This window comes from Podarcis vaucheri, assembly GCF_965113315.1.
Source record: "Podarcis vaucheri genome assembly, chromosome: 3".
NCBI lineage: Eukaryota > Metazoa > Chordata > Lepidosauria > Squamata > Lacertidae > Podarcis > Podarcis vaucheri.
In genome coordinates, this window is record NC_138761.1 from 63,174,249 (window position 1) to 63,202,248 (window position 28,000).

Genomic DNA, 28,000 nt, shown 5'->3' on the forward strand with positions numbered 1-28,000 from the left:
CCAGCCAGCAGAACAAACTTAACACTCACACAACAGGATTTCTCCCCTTCCCCTCCAGAGTAGATTTTGGTGGTGTATGGAGCTGAGTAGAAAGGGAAGTCCACTCATGTGCTACGGGAGATTTATCGCCCTAAATCAAACATTAGGAATAAGTCAAATACAAAATTCATGGTATGGGTCAAAGCAGGAAAGAGACTCAAAGCAAAGAGTGAGAAAGAATAAACGTTTGTAACTGCATGCATTAATAGACATCTAACAACACACTAACAATTTCTATCTACTGTACAGCAAGAAGAGATACTAAGTCACAGCAAATGTGCTTTACTGTAGGCAGGGGCAGGGAACTAGGTCTAGCCATCTGGATCTCTGGCTTCCCCCATGCTACAAGCCTAAACAGGGTTTGAAGTTTCCACCAATCATCTGATCAGTGCTGACTTCAAGCTCCACTTTCTGCAAGGGGCAGCTACACAGCTGATCCCAGCAGCTTTGAAGTCATCACCTGTCACCTTTGTTTTCTACTGATGCACTACTATCTAAATTCTCAATGGGGGGAACTCAGTAGCACAACCAATCCCAGCTGGCTTGCTCTCAGCAAGCTTCCCTTACCAAGATGCAATCAGGAGTGCACTGTTAAGGCTCCGGATTGTGTGTTGGCAGTTTTGTGTCCATTTGGCCCTCACCAGACATCACCCATGACATGAAGTGTCAGGGAAACAGCCTCACTGGCCAAATGAGGCCCTTGGTCAGCCTGATTGTAGACACTGAACGGTTACCTTTTTCTTTTGGGAGCTGCATGACAGTTACAAGCGGCAGGAAGGTGAGGTAGTAAATAAAGCTGGGAAATTTTAAGAACAATTTACATTATCTTCAATATTGCAGATAATTGCCCTTTGCAGTGCAGAAAGCCATGTAAACTTGTCATGGTCCTCTGTAGAACAAATCATTTGACACCTGGGACTTTGCAGAAGAAAAGCATTCTTGATATCTGTAATAATAATAATAATAATCTGATTTCTGAAAGATTTTAAATGAGGATCAGTTTTCAAGCTAAGACAGTTGATCATGTAGCAATATGTGCAGTGGTGAAAGTTTGACCCATTTATGGTGTTCCATGCATTGCATTCCCTACAGAAATGGTGACCTGTAAAGCAGGCCTTGTTGCCTTTCAGTAACACCTTTCTTATCCCACTACTCAATTAGTATTGCACTATTTCTCATCCCTAGTTTTAGTCTGCATGCAGATACTGAAAATGAGAAGTTTGTACAAAGTGGTTTGTTTTTCAAAGTGCATCATTCATTGACCAGCAAATGCATCTTTCCACTGCAGCGAATAATGTGGAGATTTATAGCATTTTGTGTTATTTCTGACAGGCATTGCTATGTTACCTGTGTTAACACAGTTTGTACTCTTGCATTGCCCTGAGTTCTTCTGATGGAAGGGTAATTCACCACAGGCTCCTGGAGGGCACAGAGCACCTTTGGAATGGAGACCCCTACCATAGTCCACAGGCAGAGCCATGCAAACTTCCTTCCTCCTGCAGGAGGAGCCAACACCATCTCTCAGACCAGCTGTACCAGTGAGCCAGGGTCTGTTCACTTATTAAGAAAAAATTAAGCCCCTAATCGTTTTGCTAGCCCCTTCTGCCCTTTAAATATAAGGATTACTGGGGCCGCTCACCATCCGTTAGAATGGCAATAGCCTGTCCTTGCACAGAGTTTTGAGAAGTTTGCCTGGAGCAGCTGCTTCCACAGATAACTGCTGATTTCAAGGCATTCAGAAAGGTTGTTGTCTATACTTCTTGGTATAATAGTTCTTTCCCCTTGGATCTAAGGATACTGAGCAGCTATCTTTCCTAAACATGCATTCGGATTGTGGACCTCACCATGCAACATTCTTGGGTATTTATTTTCTTGGTTTTAAAGTAAGCAAGCACTTGGAAAGCCTTAAGACAGTAATGGAGACTTTCCAGCAAAGGAATTCTGGAGCTTCTGTGGATCTCCTAGAAACATAAGATAAATATTTTCCGTCTCCAGAAGCTCTGCAGAAAACTAGGATGGGTTTCTGAGGGCAACTGTCATTAACACAAGCTCCTATTGCAGAATTCATCTGCTGTTAGGCAATCAGCTTTGGCAGAAAAAAATATCATCTCATCTGCATTTGATACACATTAACCTCTATTCCTCTATTTCCCTAACTATTGCAACTGGTTTTAATTTTAACAGAAGCTCAAGAATATCCAGGTGACCCTGCAATGCTAGCTAAGTATTTGGTATGAGGAGTCATTTTGTTACAATATTACAATTTTAATTTGAAATACATTTTTTTTAAATATCCTGACAGATTTTGTGCCATGTTTATATCATTTTAGGGTAGGGGAAAACTCACATTTGGAATCTGGAATATCTTCAACCAGGAGTTGATGAAGTGTTACCACTGCCAAGAATTGGTGAGTAACATGTGAGATACGTTCGAATGGCTTGTAAGAGATGCTGCGCTGTGAGATAACAAGTATATCGTTGAAAAGGAAGAGGCTAAGATCATGGGTGTGCTCATACAGCCTGCCAAAATTGAAAACAAAGGATTAGTCTTCCATGTTAGACTTCAGAGAAACTAACACAGATATTAATCAGTAGTATATTAAGCTTTTGAACATGTTTAATGAAAAAAAAAAATCAGTAACCGTGTGCTTGTTAAAGTGTAACTCTTAATTCAGTGTGCTTATTTTAGTCTCAAGCTAATTTTTCTTCTAATTTTTCAGTTTTAAGCATTAGAACTTGTCCTGCAACACATTCCTGAAAGTAAGGGCTCTTTCTTAGAGGATCAATCAATAAGCCAATGGCTAATAAAAATATATTTTTTTCTGTTAGAAGGAATGATCTCTGGGCCACTGATACAATTAAAGCAATACCCAGAGGTAATTAGAAGGCATTAACCACAGAGTGTCCTGTCCCACCCAAAAGCTTAGACTTGATTGCCGGTTAGTTCATCATTAGCACTGTTCATTTCTGAGGAAAGTGTTCACCCAATTTTGTGCAAAGAAAGAAAGAAATCAATGCATCTAAGTGGTAGGTTCTTCTTTATTAACTGAATAATTCATGTGCAAACAATTCAAAAACATAACAGTCCTCAGCTACAAATAATAAACTATGCAAAACAAATTTAGCAACCAGTCATTGAAAGTCATCCTTCATTTTTCTTCCTCTACCCGCCTATTATTTTATCTGTCTATTTACCTGAACGGCATATGGACTCTCTCTGAGCAGCAGTTTAGCTGGGCTACATCTTGCATCACAATTAGATACCTATTGGCTTTCAGTAACTTCTGTGGATTAAACATGAAAAGATTTTAAAATATTTGGATAAAGTTTGATTATTTTTGTTTAGTTTTCCTCGGTTGCTGGTGTATGTTAAATCACACGCTTCTGTTAAACATCAGGAGGAAGGTTATACATCTCCCTTTACCCCAATGATGTGCTTTGTATCCACGAAGGCACAGTTTCACAGACAAAAATTGCCTATGCAGCATATTCAATCTCCTAGAATCAGCTCTTCCCAAATGCATTTGAGTTCACTATGCCAGAGCCATGTGTTCTTTTACTACTTATCTTGTGCTTCATTTTTGAGGAAACTACTACTTTTACAAAGCAGTTACTTTTCCTTTGTTATTCACGAGCACAACCTACTCCATGGCAAATTATTCTGCCTTTATCACACAAATACATGCATTTCCTCTATATTACACTATGTTTGTCTATACAAAGTACTTACAGGACATCCTTGGATGCGTCTTTGTGTAGTTAATATCTGATCATCTCTGCCAACGTTCAGTTTTAGCTAGAAATTTAGAATGGTAAACATAAGGTGAGTTAGCTTCCCAAGGATGAGGATGAAAGGAGAGATCTTATCTGTAATGCTCTTATCCAAACATCCTTCAAGAGCGCTCCCATAGGTAGTTCCCCATTTGCAAAATGCCCTCTCTGGTGAGATGTGTCTTGTCTTACTCATCATTAACTTTCTGGAGGAACTTTTTTTAAAAAATAAATGTTTACTCAGGCATTTGATGGCTGAAAGATGCTTTTCCTGGCAACCTTGAAGTAATTAGTTGTGAGGGTGTGTGGATGTTTTTAATTGTATTATTTACGATTTTGGTGTTTGCTGCCCTGAGTCTCTCTGGGAGGGAGGACAGGATAAAAAACCTCCAACATATCCTATATTCCTATTTGCAACATTTAAGGCGGAGAGAGGAAATTTACGTCCTCAAGACTCCAAGACCCAGCAGCTCCAGCAGCATCTGGAGGAGCCACAAGTTCCCCATCTATGCCGGCTGCCTTCATTACATACCTTTAGGTGCCAGATGAAAAAAATTCTATATAACCAGGCCTTGAGCTGAATTCTATGGCATTTTAAATGTGTTTATGGGGGAGGATTATTGGTTTGTTTTGGTCCTTTTTTATTATGTATTTTGTGTTCTCATTTTGTATTTTTATGTTGTGAACTGTCCTGTGATATTTGAATAGGGGTGGTATATTAGTAGTAGTAGTAGTCCCAAATCAAAACTTGAATTATGTTGGCTCTTCCCAATCACAGCTATCCCATGAGAGCGCTTGCTACTGAGTGCCTTAGTGATCCCTGCAAGGTCGTCATGCTAAAACAAATGTAGTAGACAAACCTGATCTAAGTAATCCTTGAACTGTTTCATTTGCTTAATTGCAGGAGTCAGCTCTTCACGGTCAGTGTGTTCTGGAGGAGTGTGAAGCCTCAGAGCATACAGGAGCGTGACGTACTCTTCAATCCTCTTAGATGGGCACAACAGAAATTCTTGGAGGCTACGTGTTATATAGATGCACTTAATCCATGCTTTAATTAGAAAAGTAGCAAATTGCATTGCATGTCCCAAGACCAACAAAGGTATGTCAAGCCATATCTTAGGGGCCTAGTTTAGCAGGTAAGACATAGGTTCTGTGGGTAGGAGGTTCACAAGTCCAGGAAGTAAGCAGTTTGCCTGTTCTCGATGAGGTTGCACTCTTTTTGAAGGGACAGTTATGTTGAAGAAACGGGTGGCAGGGAACCCTTAGGCTGTGGGGTAAAATGCAGCCCTCAAGCCCTCCCTATCAGGCACTCTAAACTCTCCTCAGGCCATATCCCTCATGCGCCCTGATTCACACCCTCAGTGTTTTTGCATGGCTGGAATGTACCTTTGAACTCAGATAATGCCTCTTTGCTTGTCTAGATGGAGAATAGAGACAAGTGTGTACATAGTAACTAGCCTACTGCACAAAGGTAAAATGTGCATATGTTGCTCTGCCCATTTTTGCCTCTAGCATATACAAAACACCCATGCTTTGGCAGTGTCGTCCTTCCTATTTTAAACTACAAGACTTTACCTTCTCATAGTAGTAGCAACAGTCTTGTCATGTCTCTTCAGAAAGGCACGAAATACTGGAATAGTCTCCCTGCACTGTGAAAGCAAAAGATTTTGACCATCAGTGTGACGTAATCCATAAAACTATGGACCAAATAAGGAGCAAACAGCAGCATTTCCATAACCCAGTTCTGTGGGCTGCTGTGGCACACCTTGTACTTTGCCTCCAGCACTGAGGCAGACTTGAACCTTAGACTCCGGCTCACAATGGTGTCAGCATCTGGCAAGTAGCTGCTCAGTAAATATGGGCAGCCCAAATACATTTTGGTAAGGCTGTGAAGCTGCAGACCCCTCTTGTGCTGTGGGGTTTAGTCAATGCTAGTTTTACACAACGCAGACCCACTGAGATTAATGGACAAGCCTAATTTAGGCACTTAGTTTCCCTTTCAGTATTGAAAGTTGAGGCTGGTGAAGCCCTTTCCCACGATGCACCTTGAACTGTTGTGACACAAATCCTCAGGAGGATAGGGCTCTGAGATGCCAGATTGACAAGGCTGAGTGGGAAGGGAGCTTTCAAATTACATGCTTTATGCACAGATTACTAGGCTATTGCACTCCAGTATTCCCAACCCCATTATATCATACAGTAGAAGAACACAGCCTAGGATCATCATGGAAATTGCATCATGTTAAGACTATCTACAGGGCATGGTGGGCAGAAAGCAGTGAAACAAATACAGGCATGTAATCCAGTTTGCATAAGGTAACTTTATTATTTTCCTGATTGCATCTAATTTTTAATGATGGAAAATATACCAATTAATATAAAAATAAGAACTAAAATCACAGTAAAACAGGACTTACTCAAAATTCAGATCTCAATAATTTCTAATAAACAAACATTCTTATAACTGATTACTTGCTTACAGATCTAAGCTTTACTTTTTCTTTTAACAGAATATAGCATAAATATACTTTTCCAAAGATATTTAAATGCACTTTAATATTTAGCTACTATTTGTTGTATGCTGCTTGGGATAGGGAGATAAGTGAGCATGGGAATTTAAAAAAATTAATGTTACAGTGGAAGGAGTGTCTGACTTAGAGTCATGAGAGTTTGGTGTGTTCTTACCTTGTCTATAGTTTTCAGAATTACTGCATAATTGTTGAAGAAGTTTGTGTATGTTTGAAGTTGCTGGCAAAATTGAATGAACAGGTCTCCTAATTTTTGGGCTGGGTTCCATTCATTAAGTCTTTGTGTTAACTCATCTGAAAACCACCTGTGTGAAACAGACAGAAGGGTGTTTCTCTCTTCCTATCAGGTTCCAGGCAAGTTCCAACAGATAGTGATGATGACAACATGTTTTCCTGCAAGCCGAGTGACATAAATATCAAGGCTGCAAAGTTACTGTGAAGTTATGCTGTTGTCTGGTCCACCCTAGGCATCCGGCATGAGTAACTTACTATATAGGTATGTTCTGTGGTCATCCATAACATCTTCCACCCACAACCACTGAGAAGAATTTCAGCAGACAATCAGAAATATGGGGAACAAGGTGAATGAATAGGATTTACATCACCACTTTACAAGCTACAAAGCCCTTCTAAAAGTTCAATCCTATGCATGTATACTTAAGCATTCATTCCAATGTTTTAAATGGTGTGTTGCCCCAGGTAAGTGTGTAGGATTGCTTCCTGACCTCCCAAGTGGTTACAATCAGCTCTTGTTGGCCTAAAGTCTCATCATACCCTGCCATGGGTTAATGAAAATTAGAATCCAGCAAGAAAGACATGGAAAGCATAAGGTTCTTTACTCCCTCGGTTACATCAATACTGTCACATGCGGTGGCGCCATTTAGTCACTTCTGATAATATTTCTGTGCGTAATAATAATAATAATAATTTTTATTTATACCCCGCCCTCCCCAGCCAAGGCCGGGCTCAGAGCAGCTTACAAGCAATAATAAAAACAAGTTGAATAATTACAACTTAAAAACAAAATTAAAATACAACATTAAAATATTGAAACATTAAAATATTAAAATGTAGCCTCATCGCAGGAGGAGAAGGAAAGGAAAAAAGAAAGAGAAGGAGGGAATCAAATTGGCTCCAAGCCAAAGGCCAGGCGGAACAACTCTGTCTTACAGGCCCTGCGGAAAGAAATCAGATCCTGCAGGGCCCTGGTCTCATGAGGCAGAGCGTTCCACCAGGCCGGAGCCAGAGTTGAAAAGGCCCTGGCTCTGGTTGAAGCCAATATAACTTCCTTAGGGCCCGGGACCACTAGGGTGTTGCTATTTATGGACCTTGAGGCTCTCCGTGGGGCATACCGTGAGAGGCGGTCCTGTAGGTACAAGGGTCCTAGGCCGTGAAGGGCTTTAAAGGTCAAAAGCAGCACCTTAAATCTGACCCTGTACTCCACCGGGAGCCAGTGCAGCTGGAAAAGCACTGAGTGAATATGCTCCCATAGCACAGACCCCGTGAGGAGCCTCGCTGCAGCATTCTGCACCCTCTGGAGTTTCTGGGTCAGCTTCAAGGGCAACCCCGCGTAGAGCGAATTACAGTAGTCAAGCCTGGAGATGACCGTCGCATGGATCACTGTGGCCAGGTCGGGGTGGGAAAGGTAAGGGACCAACTGCTTGATGCGGCGAAGGTGGAAAAATGTCGCCTTGGCTGTTGCTGTAGCTTGCACCTCCATGGAAAGGGAGGCGTCAAGGATTACACCCAAACTCTTAACGAAAGGCAATGGCACTAATTGGGCCCCCGCAAGAGAAGGGAGTTGGTCCCTCATCCCCATGCCATCTCGACCCAGCCATAGGACCTCTGTCTTCGAAGGATTTAGTTTCAATCGGCTCCCACGAAACCATCCAGCCACAGCTTCCAAGCATCTGGTCAGTGTGTTTGGGGCCGAGTTGGTGTGGCCATCCATCAGCAGATAGAGCTGAGTGTCATCAGCATATTGGTGACAGCCCAGCCCAAAGCTCCAGATAATCTGGGCAAGGGGGCGCATAAAGATGTTAAAAAGCATCGGGGAGAGAATTGCGCCCTGCGGCACTCCACACACCAAGGAATGGCACGACGACATTTCCCTCCCTAGTGCCACCCTCTGTCCCCGACCAGAGATAAAAGAGCACAGCCAGTTACGGGCTATGCCCTGTATCCCCACGTCTGCGAGACGGTGGTCCAGAAGATCATGATCGACCATGTCAAAGGCTGCTGACAAATCTAAAAGGATCAGCAGTCCTGACCCGCCTCGATCCAGTTGTCTACGGAGATCATCTGTTAGGACAACTAGTTCTGTGTTTGATTTTTGGGGAGCCTTCTGCATTAAATCAGCTGTAATAAACACACGTCCTCCTATAAACCCTCAACACATTTGATAACTTGCCTAACCAGCCATTTGTTAAGTCTTTAAATGTTCCAAGCAGACGCCTCGAGGAAATAAGTTACATCATATGTATAAACTGAGTCCTTGCCAATAGAAACTTGTCTTTAAGGGTGCAATTTTCCATTGGCCATGGGAAGCGCAATCAAGGAGATGCCAGTACAACGAGACACGTGAGGTTGTTCTCATACTATCTTAGCAATGTTCTCATACTGTCTTATGCCTACAGCCATGTCCATCCTACAGATCCAAAGGTGGCTTACTGGGGTCTCTCCAGATGTGGCTGGAGTACAATTACCACCAGAGGTGTCACCATCTCTGGAGGATTGTGGGGACCAGACACAATGTTCTGACATTACACAGGGGACCCTCTGAACATTGAGGGGGGGACACAGTGCCTCAGCCCCCAGGAGCTGGCACCCTAGATTACCACCATCCCTGACCACTGGCCATGCTGATGGAAGTTGGACTCTATCAACATCATCAGTTGGTTAGGGAGTGGTACTGATAACACTAAGTTTGCCAATCTGATCCCCATATGGCAGAGGTTTTCAACCTTTTCAAGTCCACAGCTCCCTTGACCAACTGCATTCTTTCTGCAGCGCCCCTGTGGGGCTCAGCAGCCCAGTTGTGTCACCCCTTGCCTGCAGAGCTGGCAGCCCCTCACCCTTTTTCAAACACCCTCCCTTGTGGAGTGTTCCCTCAGCCTCCTCTCCTCTCTCCTCTCCTTGGGAATCCTCCAGGCAGCTGCTGGTCTCTGAGCTGCTCCCCCTGCCCCCAGAGAGAGGTGCCTTCTCACACTGCCCCACAGGGGCCTGGGAGGCACCCCTTGGCCAGCCCTAGAGGCACCATTTGCCTGGGGAGCTTGTAGCCAGAGCTGCTGCAACAAACAGCTATGCAAGCCTTTGGGAGGCAGAGACGCGAGAGGGAATCAGAGGAGGGAGGGAGGAAAGAAAGAAAGAAAGAAAGAAAGAAAGAAAGAAAGAAAGAAAGAAAGAAAGAGGGAGGGACAGACAGAGGCCAGTGTTGCCTGAAGTACTCCTGACCATCATTCAAGGCACCCCAGGGTCCTTCAGTACACTGGGTGAAAACCATTGCCATGTGGGACAACTGCATATTCCTGCATTGCAGGAGGTTGGATTAGATGATCCTCGGGGTCCCTTCCAAATCTGCAATTCTATAATCATCTGAAGAAGCCACAGGTTCCCCATTCTTGGCTTTCTCTCTCTTTTTTGGTATAAAGTTTTGTATTGCTATTTTATTTTATAATGTATACAACAAAACAGACATCATCATCATAACCACAGACAAAAATTCAAAGGTGAAAATATACATGTAGAATGAGTAGTTTGCACACCAGCTAAAATACTGAAGTCCAAGTAAAGACTGTCAGCTTTATCAGATCATCAAGTATAGTTCCAGATTTGCAAGGCTTATGATGACCCCAGTCTTGTTTTTAGCTAAATAACATTAGTTCCTGTACTGAATGAAGCTCACAGCCTCTTATGGCTGCTTTTCTCTTGTTGATAATAATGAAATTCTGTTAAATGTGTCTACAGGTATGTCTGGTCACAGGTATATTAAATGATCCATGTCTAATAATTTCAGAAATACTGCATCCCAAATCCCAATCACGTCTACTTTGTTTAGAATTCAGGCCTTAAGTGTTGGAATTTTTTTTTTTAAGAATCTAAATGTGCTTCAGAACAATCAGTGAAACTTACCTATTCAGTTGTAGGATGTTCAAGATATCAGAGAAGATGGTCTGAACATTGGCATAGCTTAGGATGACTCGATGTGAGGCCAGCGCGGCCTTTAGCGGTTTAACATAAACATCTCGTACAATTTCCAGCATGTTCACATAGTTCCTCTCACTTAAGAGAAGTTCTCTGGCAAAGCTTTTGCGCTTCTCTGCTATCTCTTTATCAAGTTTGCTGGTCTGAAAGCCCAAGATACATTAGAAACAAATCAGTAACACTTTTTAAAGGGGTTTTGTTTTGTTTCAGTAGCTGGGATATGATCTGAGTATATTTAAAAGTTTTGATTATAATTTTCTAAGGGATCCCAGTTTGTTATTAAGGTAAGCTAAATATATAAATAAGCAAGCAAGCAAGCAGAAAAGAAGACCATAAAGGTTTGTGTTACCTGAAAAGCTTCTTAGTCTGTAGCGCTATAGCCATTCACCTGGAAACAAGCCCCATGAACTTGATGCAGCTTGCTTCTAAGTAATGTATAAGACTGCGCTGTTACTTTGTTCTCACAGGTAATATCATTAAATCATCTTATGCTGCTACATAGATTTATTCTGAGAATATAAACTGAAGCTATTCTCAAACAGATTCAGAAATACACTTGCTTTATAGCTATAGAAACAGGCTTCATTTGTATTGCACCAGCTAAACAGCAGCCATTGCGGCTGTAAGTTTCTGTACTCAAAGGTCACTCATCACTCATCACGTTACCAATTAGAGCACAGAACCTAAGTGGGAACACTTTTTAAAAATACAAAATTATACACTGTCTTTCTCCCAGTCGTGAGATATGAGGGAGTTAATAACATATATTAAAATAAAAAAATTGAAAAAACACTATGAACATCATTGCACACGTGAACTCAAACTACTTTATATGCATTGCTTCACTTATCCTAGAGCAAGCTGTTCAATCCTGTCCGAGAATAGTGTTCCAAAACAAAACGAAGTATTAGAACTATGGAAGTTGCCCAAAGCTAACAAGCGGCTCTTTTGTACCTTAACTGACACACCAAGGTTTGCTTCTGGATTGCTTTCAGTTGTCAGAACCTGGCTTTTGAGTTCTTCCTTTTTATTACATTTCCTCATCAGGAAGCATGATAGAAATTCAAAAGGGTTTTCCTAAGAAATCATAAAAAGTTAACGTATGGCAGTATGCATGCCACCCCTTTCCCAAGCATAGACAGTCAATGGTCATATCAGCTCATAAGAGATAAACTGTAGTCCGTATATCACTTTTAAATTAAATTAGATTTGCACAGTCCCATAGCAATAAATGGAGGCTGCACAACAACAGTATTTCATGGCCTGGTCTGATAAAGCAGCCTCCTGTGCTTCAGTTAATAGTCAAGAGGCTTTTTCAGTTCAGGAAACACTCATGAGGCTGAATGCCACAAAATGGAAAGGAAAAACAGACACCCACACACCATCCTCAGCTATCTCTCAACAATAAGTTCAGTTCAACCCTACGCCCCACAAAATTGTAAAGAAATTCTACAGTGCCCCAAGAAAGAACCAGAAAATTGAAACTCACTTCTGCAGGGGAATAAAAGTTTTGAGAAACTGAAGGCCAGGTTTCAGCACAGCTAATAAAAGTCTTTAAAAAGAGGAGACCTCTTATCCATAAGCCTGCCAATTAGGGTCTTGGCAATGAGAATACTCTCTGCTCCCACCAATGTTACAGTCCATTAAATTGGCTTAAATACAGCACAATAGCCTCTGGAATGGGAAGCTTCAAAAATCAAAACTGAGGGCATAACCATTATACTTAAATAGAATAAGCTTATCTTACATCGTTTCCTCTTGAGAGTTCAACTAATCCTTCAACCAAAACCTCGGCTATTCTTTGCTTTTCTTGAACATCTGACCAGCTCACAGCATCAAACATAATTTGACCTGCACATAAATAGTTACACATTAGTCACTTTTAAGATGCAACAGACGTGCCATTAAAGATGGAGTCAATTTTATTTCATCTATTTATTTTGGACAGCTAAAGGGGATCCACAGCAAACTAGATTATCTGATGAGGTGTAGCATGCAATTGACAGCAAGGCCGACACAACTGCTCTGGCTAATCATCAGTTCCAAGGCATCAGCTCACTCCTCAAATGCATTATGGCATTGGTGTTGCAGCTGATCATATGCTAGCCAGAGCCTTCCACATGGCCTAATTGCTGGTGGATCCCGCCATGAAGTGATGCTAACCTTTCTTAGGTGAAATTGATTATCTTTCACTTTAGCACCCAAGGAATGAATATGACTACATCCAGCTTTAATTGCACTAGTCAATCAAGTAGCAGGAGTAGGTCAGGACCTTCAAGAACTTACAAGACTTAAATTCCACAAACTTCAGGAACACCCAGTGTATTCAGGCAAATTACGCTGCTGTGCAGTAATACAAGTAGGGGTCAATGACACAGTAAGTACACAAACTTACTTCAGCAAACAAGCCATGTGTCTTTATGCAGCAGAGGAAAAACACTGGATTGCTTTCGTCTTTAAACAGATTACACTAAACCCTGCTGCTAAGGAGGGACATCTCATAATTTCTCGTTAATCTATTTGACCAACTTGATCATATTTAGGAATGTAAGCAAGGTAACAAAAAACTTAAACATTTTGGCTGCCTTACTGACTCCACCTGATTATATGATACTGTATTTTGGTTAACAAAAAACAAAAAACCAAGAGTCAGCAGATGTGGATTAGTATCTTTGAACAAAAGGGTTTTTCCATCCTCTTGAGTGGACATTGCAGCCAAACAGATAAGATGCATTTTAGGCTTAAGCATCTCACTTATAAGCAGTGCACACAGGCAAGTTTCCTCCTAACAGAGGAAAATATATCATCCAGGCTAACCATGATCTAGGCCATAGCTGTCAACCTTCCCTTTTTTTGCGGGAAATTCCCTTATTCCAGCGCCGTTTCCCACTGCTTCCCACTGCTATCCCGGATTATTAGATATCCCGTAGACTGTTCCTGGGACAGGTGAGGCTGCTGATCCCTTATTTTCAAATCTGAAAGTTGATAGCTATGATCTAGGCTAACCACAAATACAAGCTCATTGTTCATGATTGGGACTTGACCGAATGGGACCACAATGAAAATTACATAGACGCTCCTCATACTTTGCTGTGTGCACATGAATTCTGTACTTGAGAACAGAACATCAAATAAGAATTGAGCCATGCATATATTATGGAATAGGAAGTGATCCTCAACAGTCTCATAAAAATGCTGAATTTCAGATGCATGGTATAACCCTTTGCAATAATTCTAATATTTCTAATTTAAAAGTTACTTTGAAGGCAACAGAGAGAGAATTTACCAAGAATCTTGCCAGTCATGTTCTTCTGCAAATCACAAAAATAGGGTCTCAGGTTTTTCCTGACAGCCTTCAGTGCATCTTCCAGCAATTCTGTGAATCTTAGCCACAATTGCAGTTTTGCTTCAGTGAAGTAGATGGATGGGGGAGGAGGACTATCTTTCTGGTTTCCCAACCACTCACTGAGAACTATAACGACACAGCAAGTTATTCCCCATTCTTTGGGTTACTCTGCCACAGATTTCATTTTTTTTTTCCTCTAGCAGGGAGTATAATGAGAACACAATTAGCCTCAGTTTTACAAGATAAAACCAGCTGTGTTAATGATACTCAACTGGACTTTTAAATCCCACAGGTTTGTACAAACTAGAGCAGGGGCAGCCGGCATGGTGCCGTCCAGATGTTGTTAAGACTCCAACCCACATCAGCTCCAGTCAGCATTGCCAATGGGATGGCGGAAGCTGGAGTCCAGCAAAATCTGGAGGGCACCATATTAGCTATATCTTAGAGGAACTAATTAGTCAATATGTCTGCTTTTTGTGAGCACAATGTATTTATCCTATATATTTAAGAATATAAACAGCTGCTAATTGTGTTTGAAAATCACACCAATGCTGCATATACATTAAAATGGTGGCTCAATGTCTCTTCTCTCCAGTCCCCACTAAATCAGTTGTTGAGATACTCAACACTATAAATACAGTACTTGGCCAAGTGTCTAAACAGAGTTTTATCAATAGATGGGAGAGATACGCAGCCATTGCTTTTATATGCAGCATTTTTATTATAATACAATGTATGCTTTACACACAAGTTATTTCTGAAATGCCATTACTTAACAAGCAATAACAAGCAATTTAATGGCCTCCTTTAAATATGTGTGTGCGCGCCTAATATCATGTAAGGGAGAGGTGGTGGGTATTTACAACCATAGTCTAAATATATATCAATTTGCCTTCTGCCAAGTCAGAGCATAGGTGCATTTAGCCGTGCCATGCCTAATTGTGATTTACCCACAATGTGCAAGCTCTCAGTGGCCTCACCCTCCTAAAACCAAGGCAACATTGCTCTTTGCAAGAATCTCTGGTGGTGGAGATTACAAATGCATTTAAAAGTTCGCCCGTCCTTGCTTGTGATGGGATGCCAGCATTTCTGCTACAGCCTCTGCTTGTGGCCAAGTGACCACAGGGGGGATAGGATTGGCCCTAACATATCTAAAGTATGCATTGAAATCAGATACTTTATGCAAACTCTGCATATGTATAGTAGTTTTCACTTACTGTGTTGATATGATCCGGTTGCTATTCCTGCAGGAGTTCGGAAAAACAGTCCAGTTAGATGAGACAGCTGGGAAAGGACCTCCATTCCTGCCTCTGCAAAATTACATATTTCATATTGGTCATGTAATATTCAAACATTTTAAAATTGCTTTTTGGCTCCACCAGCACCCCAGGGTGGTTTACAACACTAAACTTCAATATATTTAACAATGAAGAGTTGGATCTAGACTTCATCTTCCACAGACGGAAAGCCTCTTGTTCACTGAAGGCTTCTATTCTATTGCAGACATCCCTCTGTCAGAAAATGGAGGCGATTTTCACAAGCGCTTCTACCTCAGCCCAACCCACAGCACAATCTCCCATCCCAGGAGATGTCAATGCAGGAGATGTCAATGACTGCTACAGGGGGCAAGGGGAAATCAGCAAAAGTCACCTCCATTTGCCAGTGGAAGCAAAGTCTGCATCCAACCCATAGATTATATAAACCAGCATAAAACAATTTTTTTAATAGTCACAGCTTACAATTTGAATGCACTAGAAGCCTGCCAGAATGAAACATATTAGCCACCCAGACAGATAAGGAACTAATCTAACCTTCCTTGGCAATTATACATCACCAACATATAAAACATTATAGGTTTTTACTAGTCCAGTGGCCATGAACAACTTTGTTAAAATCTTCAAGAGGGTAAAAATCTACCCATTTATCAGTCAGTAGTCAAGAAGTTGATTGTTAAAACTTACTCCAATATCAGTCTACATTGCCTAGTTGAAGAAGTGAGGCAAGATAGATTCATTGACCATTTACAGTTTTCTTAACTAACACTGCTGCTATTACATTCAGGACATTATTTCTTCAAGTAAAATGGAGAACTGGGTTGCTGCCTCACTCCCCACTGGAGAATACACTTAAGGGACCTTGAGATGCTGTTTCAAAGTCTTGGCCAACTTAGGAGATGACACACCAGTAACACACCCAAGTATATCAGTTTGCGTCATGGTGGACAGGAGGTTCCTGCCACTCCCATCTATGTTATTCCTTTACACAAGCTGGGAAAGTATCAGCCTGCATTTAGGCCAGCCAATGTCTAGATCCTCACCCATTGTCAAACTTTCTGAGCTGTAACCAACAAATACTTCAGCCATTTTAACTGCCAATTAATCCTACACATAGTTCTTGCTCCTACTCCGTGTGGTGGGAAAAAATAATGCTGTGGCTACTAAATGAATATAATTATATGGATGTCAGAGAATTGGGTTTTCCTATTGACTAGACTTTTCATAAGTAACATAGAAGGACCAGCCATTGCCACCAACAGAACTGACCTGAAGCTGCCAGAGGGACAAAGATGTCTATATAACCACCTTCCTGATGCATCACACAGCTTCTTAAGTTTGCCCAAAATTCTTTCACCTCAGGTTTAAGAAGGTTCTTGGTATTGACGCTACAGCCTTAAAGAAATTAAATAAGTCAGCAAAGCGAACTATCCGTTAGGATTTTTTAAAAACACATCTATAATGTAATGTTATATATATCATGCAAAACATATCTCACCATTTTTGTTCACTTTTATAAACCTGCGAAAACCTTTTTAAGGTTTAATCAAGTCTATGTGGTCATATAAATCAGTCATGTATATTTTTAAATTCTGTTGAATTGCATTTTATTGATATTTTACTGTTTTATGCACACCACTTGGGACTTGCTGTTTTTATTAAGCAGTTTGTTTTTTAAAATAAATAAATAAATAGCATACCAATAGTATCAACAAATACCTCATATCATACATAAATACATCATAGATCATGCCATAAACAGTAAATATTACTTAATAATGAGGCACCAACCTTTTTGCAAGTTGGATACACTGTTGTGGGCACCACACACAAATGGCAATGTGCATGTATTCTATTGCTTACAACACAATGCTTCATGCAAGCCTAATTTCAGTGGGGGGAGGGAGCCCTGAAGATACCAACCAATGAAGACCTCTGTGGGCAGATCTGTGCTAATGGGCAGAGTGTTGACAAGACTTATATATAACCAATAAATATAAAAGCAGCAAAGTGTATAGATAACAACCATATTCCTATAATGACATCTTATTAAATGTATACATTGGTAAAATCTTGACCTGGAGGGCATTTGCAGGGGTGAAGTGCCAGTATTAATCATGTGAACTGTTCAGACTTCTCCTTTAACAGTTGTATTTCATATAGCACTAGCCACCTTCTTTCTGAAGGAACTATATTCTGCGAAAATCATTCTGCACATTCAGAACCATGTGCAGGTCAGACTTTCTTCACTGACTACAACATGTCTCAAAGCAGGCTCCTACTGCTAAAGGCTTATTAAAGGAAAGGAAACTTGCCAATTTCATTGATTTTCTCCCTGCAATATTGCTCTGCAATACCAAATGTGATATGCTCAGTTCAAGTGTTTAACTACTTTAAGTGAATCCCACCTTGAAGCAGGTTAATCCTTCTGGAGTCTCCATCAGTAATAATCCCAATACTCTTTGCCATTTGGCCATCCAAGGCCTTTCCTACATAATAAAGGAGGCTTTCCAAGGTTGTGCCACTATGATCATATACTATAGGAATCACTCCAGGCTTAATACTGTCCACAATCATCTAAAATAAGAATAAAGAAACATAATACTGAATAGAAAAGTAGCAGAAAAAGTGGAAAACATGGATGGAAATTGGTCTTTGAGAATTATACTAATGGTAAGGTTCTGGGCTATTCTTGCATTATGCTATGTTTAAAAAACCTTGTTCCTGGTTATTTGAATATTGTGTTACTATTTTATGACTAAGCATTAAAAGAATTTAAATTATATTCAAAATATTATTCAGATTTTGTGAATTGTTCAAAACTACTGTTTTACAAAGTCCTAACTTCACTTGCTGTAAATAAGGCAATGAGAATACCTCATAAGCAGGAACATGGGATGATATCAAGATAAGACGTAGCTGAGGGGAATGTGCTTCATTAGGGTCCTTTTGTAAAACAGTCCGATGAAGTCTGTGAGGTAAGACAGGATCAGAGCAGCTGCCAGCAGCCTTCTTTCTATAAGAATACAAGTGAAACTTAAGGTTAAAGTGACATAAAGAATTACTGGTTTTTAATAATAAATACACAGAATGAAAACATGAGATTACATATGCTAGACAGCCATGCAGACTGGTTGCAGAGGGAATAAGAAGGCACAAAGACCCATTGCCACCCTACATTTTAACAAGCCCTCAGTAGGACCATAACATGCACACATTTTGGGGTCTGGCCTTCCTCAAATTTCTTACTTACAATTGTCTCTCAAATGTAAACACAGTCAAAAATTCACCAATATGCTTCTATCCAGGCAAGACAAAAAATATATGAATTTAGCTCGCATTTCGGGTTGCACTAACAGCTAGTTGCTGAATTAATTTGTGCCACATGATTGGGACTTTTCTATTCTTAACATGTGATACCCCACTTTTAAACATTTTTCTTTATTCAGTTTCAGTATGAACATAGATACAGATTATGTGATATTATTTTTAAAAATTGTGTATTAAGACAGATATTCTGAAATCTCGAATCCTGCTTACCTTTTTGGAAGTATCTCAGCTTCCAGACCAATGCGTGGCACAGATTTAGCATCTGCAGAAATATGTTTGAAAAGCATTTCCTTCGGGGAAGGCGTTCCATTCTAAAATCATTGAGAGAAAATATTAAATGAGAAAGAGTAGTAGTTGTTGTTGTTGTTGGTGGTGGTGGTACCTAGTTTAAGCATCAGGCTTCCATCCTCCATCATGGGTGATGAACATTCTGTTTATCAGGTACCTCCACATTCTTTCTGCCAGTTCAGATCCCATCAGTGTCTATGGGAAGCTGGGATTCTCTCTCCCACCCCAAGTGTATCACTTTACACTTAAAAAACTGCAATTGGATCTTTCTGCAGTTTATTTTTCAAGTACATGCAGCCGCAGAGGGATGCCAATTGGGTCAACAATTATTCTGCAGCAACATTGAACCTGGTTTTGGTGTTTTTATTGGAGACTCCCTTTTCCAACTCTGCAGTCAAGCTTGAAACTGACTGAGGAGATTCAGGAAAGTTAGTTTCTCTCGGTCTAACCAGCCAGGATAACTGTTCTTAACCTGAGGTACCACTTTAGCTAATAGTGCCTCCCGCTGCCGCCGTGCTGCCACCGCGTGATTTCTGTTCTCATCCTGAAGCAAAGTTCTTAATCCAAGGTACTATCTCTGGGTTAGCGGAGTCTGTAACCTGTAACCTGAAGCGTCTGTAACCTGAAGTGCCTGTAACCCGAGGTACCCCTGTATACATATTAGAGATACTGCCATGCTTTGAAAATTAAAAGGAAGGAAATTCTGCTTCTCAGATTCCAGGTGCTAACTTGGGAAGAAGAAAAGGTACTTTGTAGAAGCTCAGGGGTTTTTTTTTTGGGGGGGGGTTGCTGGGCAAGATGCTATTACTGGTCTGCCCTCCATCTTTCCTGCTGCCTGGACTCTTCCTCTGCGTTAGATCAGCACAGATTCCTCCCAAAGGGGAGGGAAGGGCAAATTGAGCAGAGTCACTCTTCCTTGTGCTGCTCACTCAATGAGGGCAGATAAACAGGCCACGTCAGCAAGGAGGAGAGCAGAAGGTCTGGAGCCTTGGCTGGTGCCTCCACCACTGGCCTTCCTGAATTGCATTCTTCACCTATTCAAGCACTGAGCCTCATTCATGGGAACTGACAGAGACAAGACTCAAGTCATGTGTCACTGAAACAGAAACAACAATAGCAACACATGATGGAACAATAAATACCTTCATCAGAAACAATGCTGCTGCTGATCTAACTCGGTCATGGACAGTCTGGGGCAACTTTGGTTGAAATTCAGATCTGTAAAATCCTGAGTTCCAAGGTGGGCGAACTTTGATTAATTCCCCTGAAAAGGACCATGGGGCAATGCTGTTTAATCCCAGATGTTTCAAAAGGCACAGAATATTCTGAAAGCTCCCTGTGTACATTTCCCCAGTTACTGGATGATTTCAATTGGTTCAAAAAGTTTTTATGTAGCTGGGTATAGATTGTAGCTAAGCTAACCTGAGTTGCTGCACACATTACAGACCTGAATAGAAGGTATGTACATGTTTGAATCCATGTGCCAACCTCATGTCACAAGCACATGCTTGTGTTTTTTTCATATATGCATGTCAGAAAACCACATCTAACAAAACCAGAATTCCACATGTTCTCATATTTAATTTTCATATAAAAAGTCTAACAAATGAAGAATACTATTTATTAAATTATTCCTTCATTATTTTTTTTACTGTAATTGTTCTGACCATTTGCTTCTGTAGGGGTAAACCACTATTTAAACATTGCTTAGAAGGAACACCATTGTGGTTCAGGTACACCATTAAAAGCTAAGGGTTGTAGCCAACAGTTGCATGAGTGGAAGGCAGCTTTTGGAAGTCATCTTGTCCTTCCTGTCTTTCCTGCTGTAGCCCTTCCCAGGGGGTCAAGAGGACCTGCTAAACATTGTAGGTCTGCAGAACAATTGTCCAAAACTGGATGGAGAAATATCACAGCAGAAGCTTTTCAGAGGAATGGGGGTTGCCACTCATGCAATCATTGGATGTTACTCTAAAGGACAATCTGACACCATCTACCCTGCAAGTCCCATGGAAGATAATGAGAACTGGTTGAGAATGTACCCACGCTCTTGTGCACAAGCCTTATTCATCACTGTGGTGCTCTAACTTTCTTAGCACTTTGCTGCATGCGTCAAGAAACAAGATCCATCACACAACCAAACATTCACTACTTTCCTGTGTAATATATTATTTTGCTGGTTTGCTTTGTTTTTTTAAAAAAATATTAGTCCTTGGAGGATAGTTTTATGATGTAATCTTATGTCTACTCAGAAGTAAGTCCCATTAACTGAATCAAGTCACAATTTCATCCAACTTACTTTTGCATACAGTCAATCTCTCTCTCATAATTTTCCGCAGACATCTTTCACGTAGCTTTTCTTTTTGGTCTTCATTTTCTGGTTTAGGTTCACTCAGTGTTCCATAAGACCCAGCAACTTCCCTCGGAGTTAAGTAATCCAGGTCAGTTGCACAAGCAATATAATGTTGTTTCCAGGCACTATACTCATTTTTTTCAGGAAAGTATGGTAGAAACCATCCAAACAAAATGCATTTTGGCATCCACAGACAATCCTTTTGAGTAGGGAAGTAAAAAACAGAGGCTTGTTTTCCAAAGGAAAATGTTGTCTAAACATCCAAGAATCTCAAAGTGTGGCTTATTTAAAAGTGTGTTAAATCCACTTTTCAGGATGCACAACCCCCACAAGGTGATTTTCAATATTAAAATACTCTCACATACAAAAAAAGAGAAGCAGCTGAAGATTTTCTCCCCCAAGTACTGTAAGTACAATTCAGCCAAATGCTACCTTGACTAACCACATCTTCAGAGTTTATTCTGAAGTCTAGGATCATACAGAGAAGTCCTAACTTTCCAGGGACTACACATGTAGGGAGCCTACATGAGAAGAAGCAGGCTCCCCAAGTGGGGCAATTTCCCAACTTGCAGAGGGCAACAATGATAGGGGTCAGAGATCTGGCATGCTCATCCCCACAGCCCTCCCTCACATGTGCAATATCCCAGGTGTCCTAAATGCCCGAAGAGGCAAAATGTAGTTTTGGCTCTGGTGAAGATCATATATACCAAGGATGAGGACCACATTCCCTTCTGCGCAACTGTTTGGAGGCCACATGGAAGAGAGCAGAGCAATGGGTGTAAATGTTATCTAGGCTAGTTTCTCCAAACACTTCTCTATCCTTGAAGCAAGAAAAAGGCATTCACGTAGGTTAAGGACACATCGTAGCCAGGCAAAAAACAGGCAAAGAGGATGCAAAAGGGATGGCCAGGGAAGAGAGAGAGTGGCCGGGCAGAGTGCCTGTATGGTGAGAGTCCCAAGCTTGGAGAGTTAGATTTGGCCACCAGGCCTAAGGTTCCCCCCAGTTGAGATACAGACCCAAAGCTTACCTGTTCACTTAAAAACTTCCAATGCCAGCTGACTTGGGCTACTGCACAAAGGTCCTTAGCGTTGAGAAAGGAGAATATGTACAAAGATATGAAACGTGGCAGTACAGTGGTGAAATCCACTTTGGTCACTGGGATATTCTCTACAAACCATCTTTCAGCAAACCTGTGAAACACGACAAGCCTAAGTGGGCAGTTATTAATACCCTCTGCTGAGGTTCTGATTACAACCTTTCAGGAACTATGAAAAGATCCAGAAGAATTATTGCCAGGAGACTCAGAAGAATATAAATGTGATACTGGCCGTGTTTGCGTGGCACAGTAAGCCAAATGAAGCCAGACAACATCATAAGGTAAAACAAATTTGTGGGCCAAGGCGGAAAAGGATCGAGGAGGAACAAAGCAGCTACAAGCTCCTCTTCAGGAAACTACATTTTACAGTGGTCCCAGTAAGACATAGTTTGGCTTACCATGTCATGCACACTGGGATTTGGACTGGATTCTGATGTTGGGTGAAACTGTGGTTTTCAGCAAAAGACATAGCAGTGTCTGAACTTCCAGACACAACAGGCAAAGCATAGTTTTGATTTCTCTTGTCTGCTCAGCACTTAGTTTCATTAAGCTGCTTTCCATCTCTACAATGCTGCAGCCTCTTGAGGCAGAGCAATCACCTTAACTGTGGTTTGTCAATGGTCTCTGAACTGACACAACACCAGTCCACAGTTAGCACAAGCTGTAATTTACAAACTAACTTCAACACAGTGGTTTCAGGTTCTGGTTTGTCGTCTACAAATAAACCATGGATTGCGGGCAAGTTTGGGTTCAGACATAAAAGCAATCTACAGTTTGAAGTTATGGCTCAACCCAGTCATTGCGGGTCACTGCAAAAACTCTGTAGGTATTTATGACACATACACCCCACTGTTCCCACTACATGCTTGTGGCTTTCTAAATTTAAGGCTGCTTCACAAGTTACAAATTCACAGAAGACCATTTCTGGAAGAATTAGCACTACTGTATGAAGCTTCATGGCCAAAGCCAAATGCAAGCTTTGGACTCCTGCTTAACCTAATCTCATAGAGAGGAGGGATTTCTAGCCTGCCAGAACTAGAAACTCACATGCTGAACTACAAACTCACATCATCCCTTATTATTGGTGTTGCTTGGCTGAGGCTGATAGGAGTTGGAGTAAAGTTTCCCCAGCCCAGTCTTAGCAGCAGTTTTTCTGTCATGCAAAAAGAAAAGAAAAAGGTCCCATGTACTGGCCATCGTTATATCTCAATTCTCATATTTTACTGGCTATTTGAGAGAGACAGATTTCTCAAAGCATTAACAGAAATAAATAGGTATTTTGCATTGTTTAAGAAGGCTGCTATGCTTTATTGCAAAGTTGTTTTCTGTCAAAATGCATTTCACCAGGCAGTTCTGCTGTTGTAATACATAGGCCTTAATTTTAAGTACCCATCTTGCAAGAACACAATATGGTCACAGCTCCTGCATTTGGATGTATACGGGTAAGTGTTTTGCCTTCTGTGAACACTGGACATTTAACTAACACCAACCCAACAAAAATGAAACAGAGGAACCAAAATTGGAACCATTGTCAGCCTGGCTTGAGTTAAAGATCCATTTTGCCGGAGGTGTTCTGTGGAGCCTATTTTTTCTTTTCACAAAACGCAGCCTGGGAAACAACGTGTGGCTCACTTACTTCAGTTGTGACTTATTGCACTTGATCAATATGCCATGGAGAAACTGCTTGCGCTGCTTGTCCGTCCACAGGTCAAACCAGTGACTTATCAGTCTGACTCTTTCCTGAAAGAGCTGGGGGGGAAATCACAGGATTCTCTCAAAGGGCAGCTCCCACCATCACACAGTGTTTTCCCCGGCACTCATCTTTCACACCCTGACATAAAGTCATCTTTTATAAGCTTCCCTTTCACTGGGGATTTCTAGGAAGTGCAACGCTGTGGCAAGAAAACACCATTATGAAATCCCGTCAGTGTTACTGTCCCATTGCTTCGAACTCAAGGAGCATTCAGTCTCTTTTCTGAGGGAAGAAGAATGAGCCCGATCTAATTTGGACATTAAACATCTTTCCTTTGAGAGTGTGCCTGCAACTGCCACATAGACACAAAAAAAGAGAAAATCAAATAGGCCTTTGTGTGGAGGTGATTGGGGGACTGGTGCAATTACCAAAACAGGGCCCTCTTTCCCTCCAAAATGGAATGTATGAAATAAGGTACCAGAAAACACATATTGAGGCATCTTAAAGACTGGCAGATTTATTACTACATAATCTGTCATGGACTACTACTACTAATTTATTATTTATACCCCACTCATCTGACTGGGATTCCTCAGCCACTCTGGGCAGCTTCCAACAAAAACACAGCAAAACATAAAACATTTAAAACTTCCCAATTCAGGGTTGCCTTCAGATGTCTTTTAAAAGTTTTATCTCCTTGATATCTGAGGGGAGAGTGCCACTACCAAAAAGGCCCTCTGCCTGGTTCCCTGTAACCTCGCAGTGAGGGAACCAGAAGAAGACCCTTGGAGCTGGGCCTCAGTGTCTGGGCTGATCAATGGGGGGGTGGAGATGCTCCTTCAGGTATACTGGGCCGAGGCAGTTAAAGGTCAGCACTGGGCTTTAAAGGTCAGCACCAACACTCTGAATTGTGCTTGGAAATGTATTGGGAGCCAGTGTAGTTCTTTTAGGTCTCTTGAGCATGTGCTGCTTCAAAACGTTTAGCCTACCACAACAAAAAACGTTTTGGGAACTCTCAGCATTTTCAGTTACATATTTTAAAATCACTTCCCATTGTTTTTGCTCACTTCCTAAACTAGGTCCATCACCGATTCTCAGCCTCACCTACTTCGCATGATATTGTGGGCAACTGGCTAAAATGCTTTAAAATGTTTTAAATGGTTCTAATTTTGGTTCCTCTGTTTCATTTTTGTTGGGTTGGTGTTAGTTAAATGTTTAGTTGGGGTTGGCGGTTACTTTAATTTGGGTATACAGTGGTACCTCGGGTTAAGAATTTAATTCGTTCTGGAGGTCCGTTCTTAACCTGAAACTGTTCTTAACCTGAGGTACCACTTTAGCTAATGGGGCCTCCTTCTGTCACCGCGCCGCCACTGCGCAATTTCTGTTCTGATCCTGAAGCAAAGTTCTTAACCCAAGGTACTATATCTGGGTTAGCGGAGTCTGTAACCTGAAGCATCTGTAACTTGAAGTGTCTGTAACCTGAAATGTCTGTAACCCGAGGTACCACTGTAACTGTAAATTGTTTATTATTGTTATTGTTATTGGTTTTATTGATTTATTGGTTTGTTTGCTGCTTGTATAGGATATCTTGTTTTTTAATGTTTGATGTTTTGTTGTGTTTTATATGTTATAAGCCGCCCAGAGTGGCTGGGGAAACCCAGCCAGATGGGTGGGATATAAGTTTTAAAAATATAAATCAAAAATTATTGTTGCTGTTGTGAAGAGACAGAAGGAGGCATAAAATAGCTGCAAAACGGGACTTAGTATTTCTATCCCCTTTAAGGGGGTTAAAGAACATGTAAAAACTTGTAGTTGGCAGGGCTTTGTTTCTCTGTGGGTGTGGAGGTTACTATTTGGACCCATTCTGAGACATAAAGAATGAAACATTTGGTGGAGACAAAAGAGCCAAGGACTTGCTCCCAAGGGAGGTTTGGCAAATCCTCTTTCCATGTTTGCATTGTACAGGCAGAAGTGGGGGGCTATTTGGTGCAGCCCATTCACCTATGAATACATCACTGATGGAAGTTCCAATAGAAATGTCTGAGCAGATGAGGCTGCTGTAGAGACCGTTGGGACCTTTTCTCACTGTAGGTGGATGTCCGTGGGAAAGGCCTTTATTTCTTTTATCTGTTCTCAGTAACAATTATAGCAAGTAGATTATAAGTTATGATGTAGATACCACTTTTCAAAGATGCCTCAGATAGTCCTGACCTGCAGCGAGCATCATTGTTGACATTTCATAACTTATGCAAGTGCTGTGATATTGCACTTAGTGAGTGGGGATAGGTTTAGGCAAGGCCGAGGATTAGCGGTCAGAACTCCTGTCACTCCAGAATTTGAAGGCATCAGCTGGCAGGCACACCTATGCAGCAATGACATCAATATATATCTGAAAACATGTAAGTCCTTCCTACTCAAATTATGAAAGTATGAATCAAAATGCAAGCATGTGTGTGTGTGTGTAAGCTTTAGGAGTACAATGAAGGCCGAAAGCACAACGATTAAATGAATTATGTGTGACTGCAGCTCACCTGATTGTTAAGAGATTTGTTTTCAATAGGTGTCCAAGTACTGAACCGTGTCTTCAAAATTTCTGTAGTCTGATTTTGATCCAGGCTCTTTGTGCCTCCTGCAAGCAACCCTAAGCTTTCCAAATGCCATTCTTTAACACTGTGTGATGCATTTATTGTGTCAGCTGTGGTCATTGTAGATCTTCCGTGGCTAATAACGCTGCAGCTACACACTTCATACAGCCATGCTTAAAGGCCTAGAAACAGAAGAGAGACTCTTCTTCCTGGAAAATAAACTCTAGGTTTAGAATTTCATTGAATATGTATCTGAGTCACATCAGCCTTGGGGGCCACAACTCTTTATTGTTTTTTTCCTGAAAGAGACCAAGACTACTGTATTTCTTACCTCATTTGCCTGGGACTAAATCCCACTGAATTCAACAAAACTTACTTCTCAGTAGACATGGTTGGGATGGTGCTGTAACATGGCTACCCCTCTGGAAATCATTAAAACATGTTGCTCATTAAAAGGAGGTACCAGGCATTGATTAAAATGGGGCAAAAATATAACAAGATGGTGGTTTAAAACCCTCTTTTTTAAAGCTTGAAATTGTTTTCCGTTTGTTTCCATAGCAAACATGTATTTTACTTCTATGATCAATTTAATATTCCATACAGTTCCTTATACTGTGTCGGTCTCTGTTTCCCTCTATCCTTTGTTCTGTTGTCTTAGTCGAGAATCTGGTTTGCATGCAAAATGTCCCCGGTTCAATCCCTGGCATCTGGGTAGGGTTGGGAAAGATTCCTGCCTCAAAGAGTAGAGAACCACTGCCAATCAGTGTAGACAATACTAAACTAGATGGACCAATGGTCTGACTCAGTGTAAGAACGCTTCACTTGTTTCTAGAACATGGCAGAGATGTGCTAGATTTTTAACCTGCCAAAATTCATGCTTCAGCACCCACAATCTTTCGGCTCCGTCATTATTCCCATTGAGCTGCTCACATTTTCCTCCTTAGCCATGTTACAAATTAATCCTTTGTGCACCACTCTATTAGTGGCACATACTTTATTTTTTTCCTTTTTTCTTCTGGAGCCTGCCATGTTTCATAGAGAATATCAACTCCTGCAGTTTTTAAAACACAACCAAACAGAACAAAATCTTGTCTATTTTACCACCTCCACCCTATAAAGAAAAACAGGGAACAAGAACAGAATTTACCTACCTCAGTAGAATATTGTTTCTGGCCCGTGAAGAAGCCACTAGAGACCTGCCGTATGAAATGCAAAACTGCTGCAGGATTGGCTGAAGGTCAGTACTTCCTTACATCTCCATAGGAACCAAAGTACACAACACAAGGCACTTTGGGCTTACAGCCAAGAGGACTGAAACAGGACCAAAGGAGAGAGCTTCTTTTATCGTTCTGGGCTAATTCTGACTCGACTTACACTGGCATAGTCAGTTGAGCTGTCAGCTTACATTTCTTAGGATGTCACCTTTACTTCTGGAAGGACTCCAATGCATTTCACAGAAATCAGCCAGCAGAAATCAGCAACTACACACGCAATAA

The 28,000-nt window shown here is 41.2% G+C and overlaps 1 protein-coding gene and 1 long non-coding RNA gene across 2 annotated transcripts; one reads left to right on the plus strand and one right to left on the minus strand.

The window, feature by feature from the left end:
* Position 1: 1 nt before the first annotated feature.
* Positions 2 to 27,986, minus strand: ECT2L (epithelial cell transforming 2 like). The gene is made up of 22 exons (XM_082215899.1): positions 27,656 to 27,986; positions 26,451 to 26,713; positions 23,863 to 23,975; positions 22,158 to 22,320; positions 21,076 to 21,328; positions 19,922 to 20,043; positions 18,702 to 18,802; positions 18,039 to 18,177; positions 17,570 to 17,738; positions 16,431 to 16,556; positions 15,105 to 15,197; positions 13,828 to 14,013; positions 12,289 to 12,392; positions 11,496 to 11,618; positions 10,470 to 10,684; positions 6,496 to 6,643; positions 5,386 to 5,459; positions 4,671 to 4,827; positions 3,770 to 3,835; positions 3,235 to 3,323; positions 2,387 to 2,559; positions 2 to 985 (listed from the first exon to the last, which is right to left on the minus strand). Exons 2-22 carry the CDS (start codon positions 26,622 to 26,624, stop codon positions 846 to 848), a joined length of 2,928 nt encoding a protein of 975 aa, XP_082072025.1. The 5' UTR covers positions 26,625 to 26,713; positions 27,656 to 27,986; the 3' UTR covers positions 2 to 845.
* On the plus strand, positions 995 to 7,239 carry LOC309528516. The gene is made up of 4 exons (XR_014217781.1): positions 995 to 2,270; positions 2,370 to 2,447; positions 4,715 to 4,909; positions 6,686 to 7,239. It is a non-coding gene; the product is annotated as an uncharacterized lncRNA (long non-coding RNA).
* Positions 27,987 to 28,000: the final 14 nt, after the last annotated feature.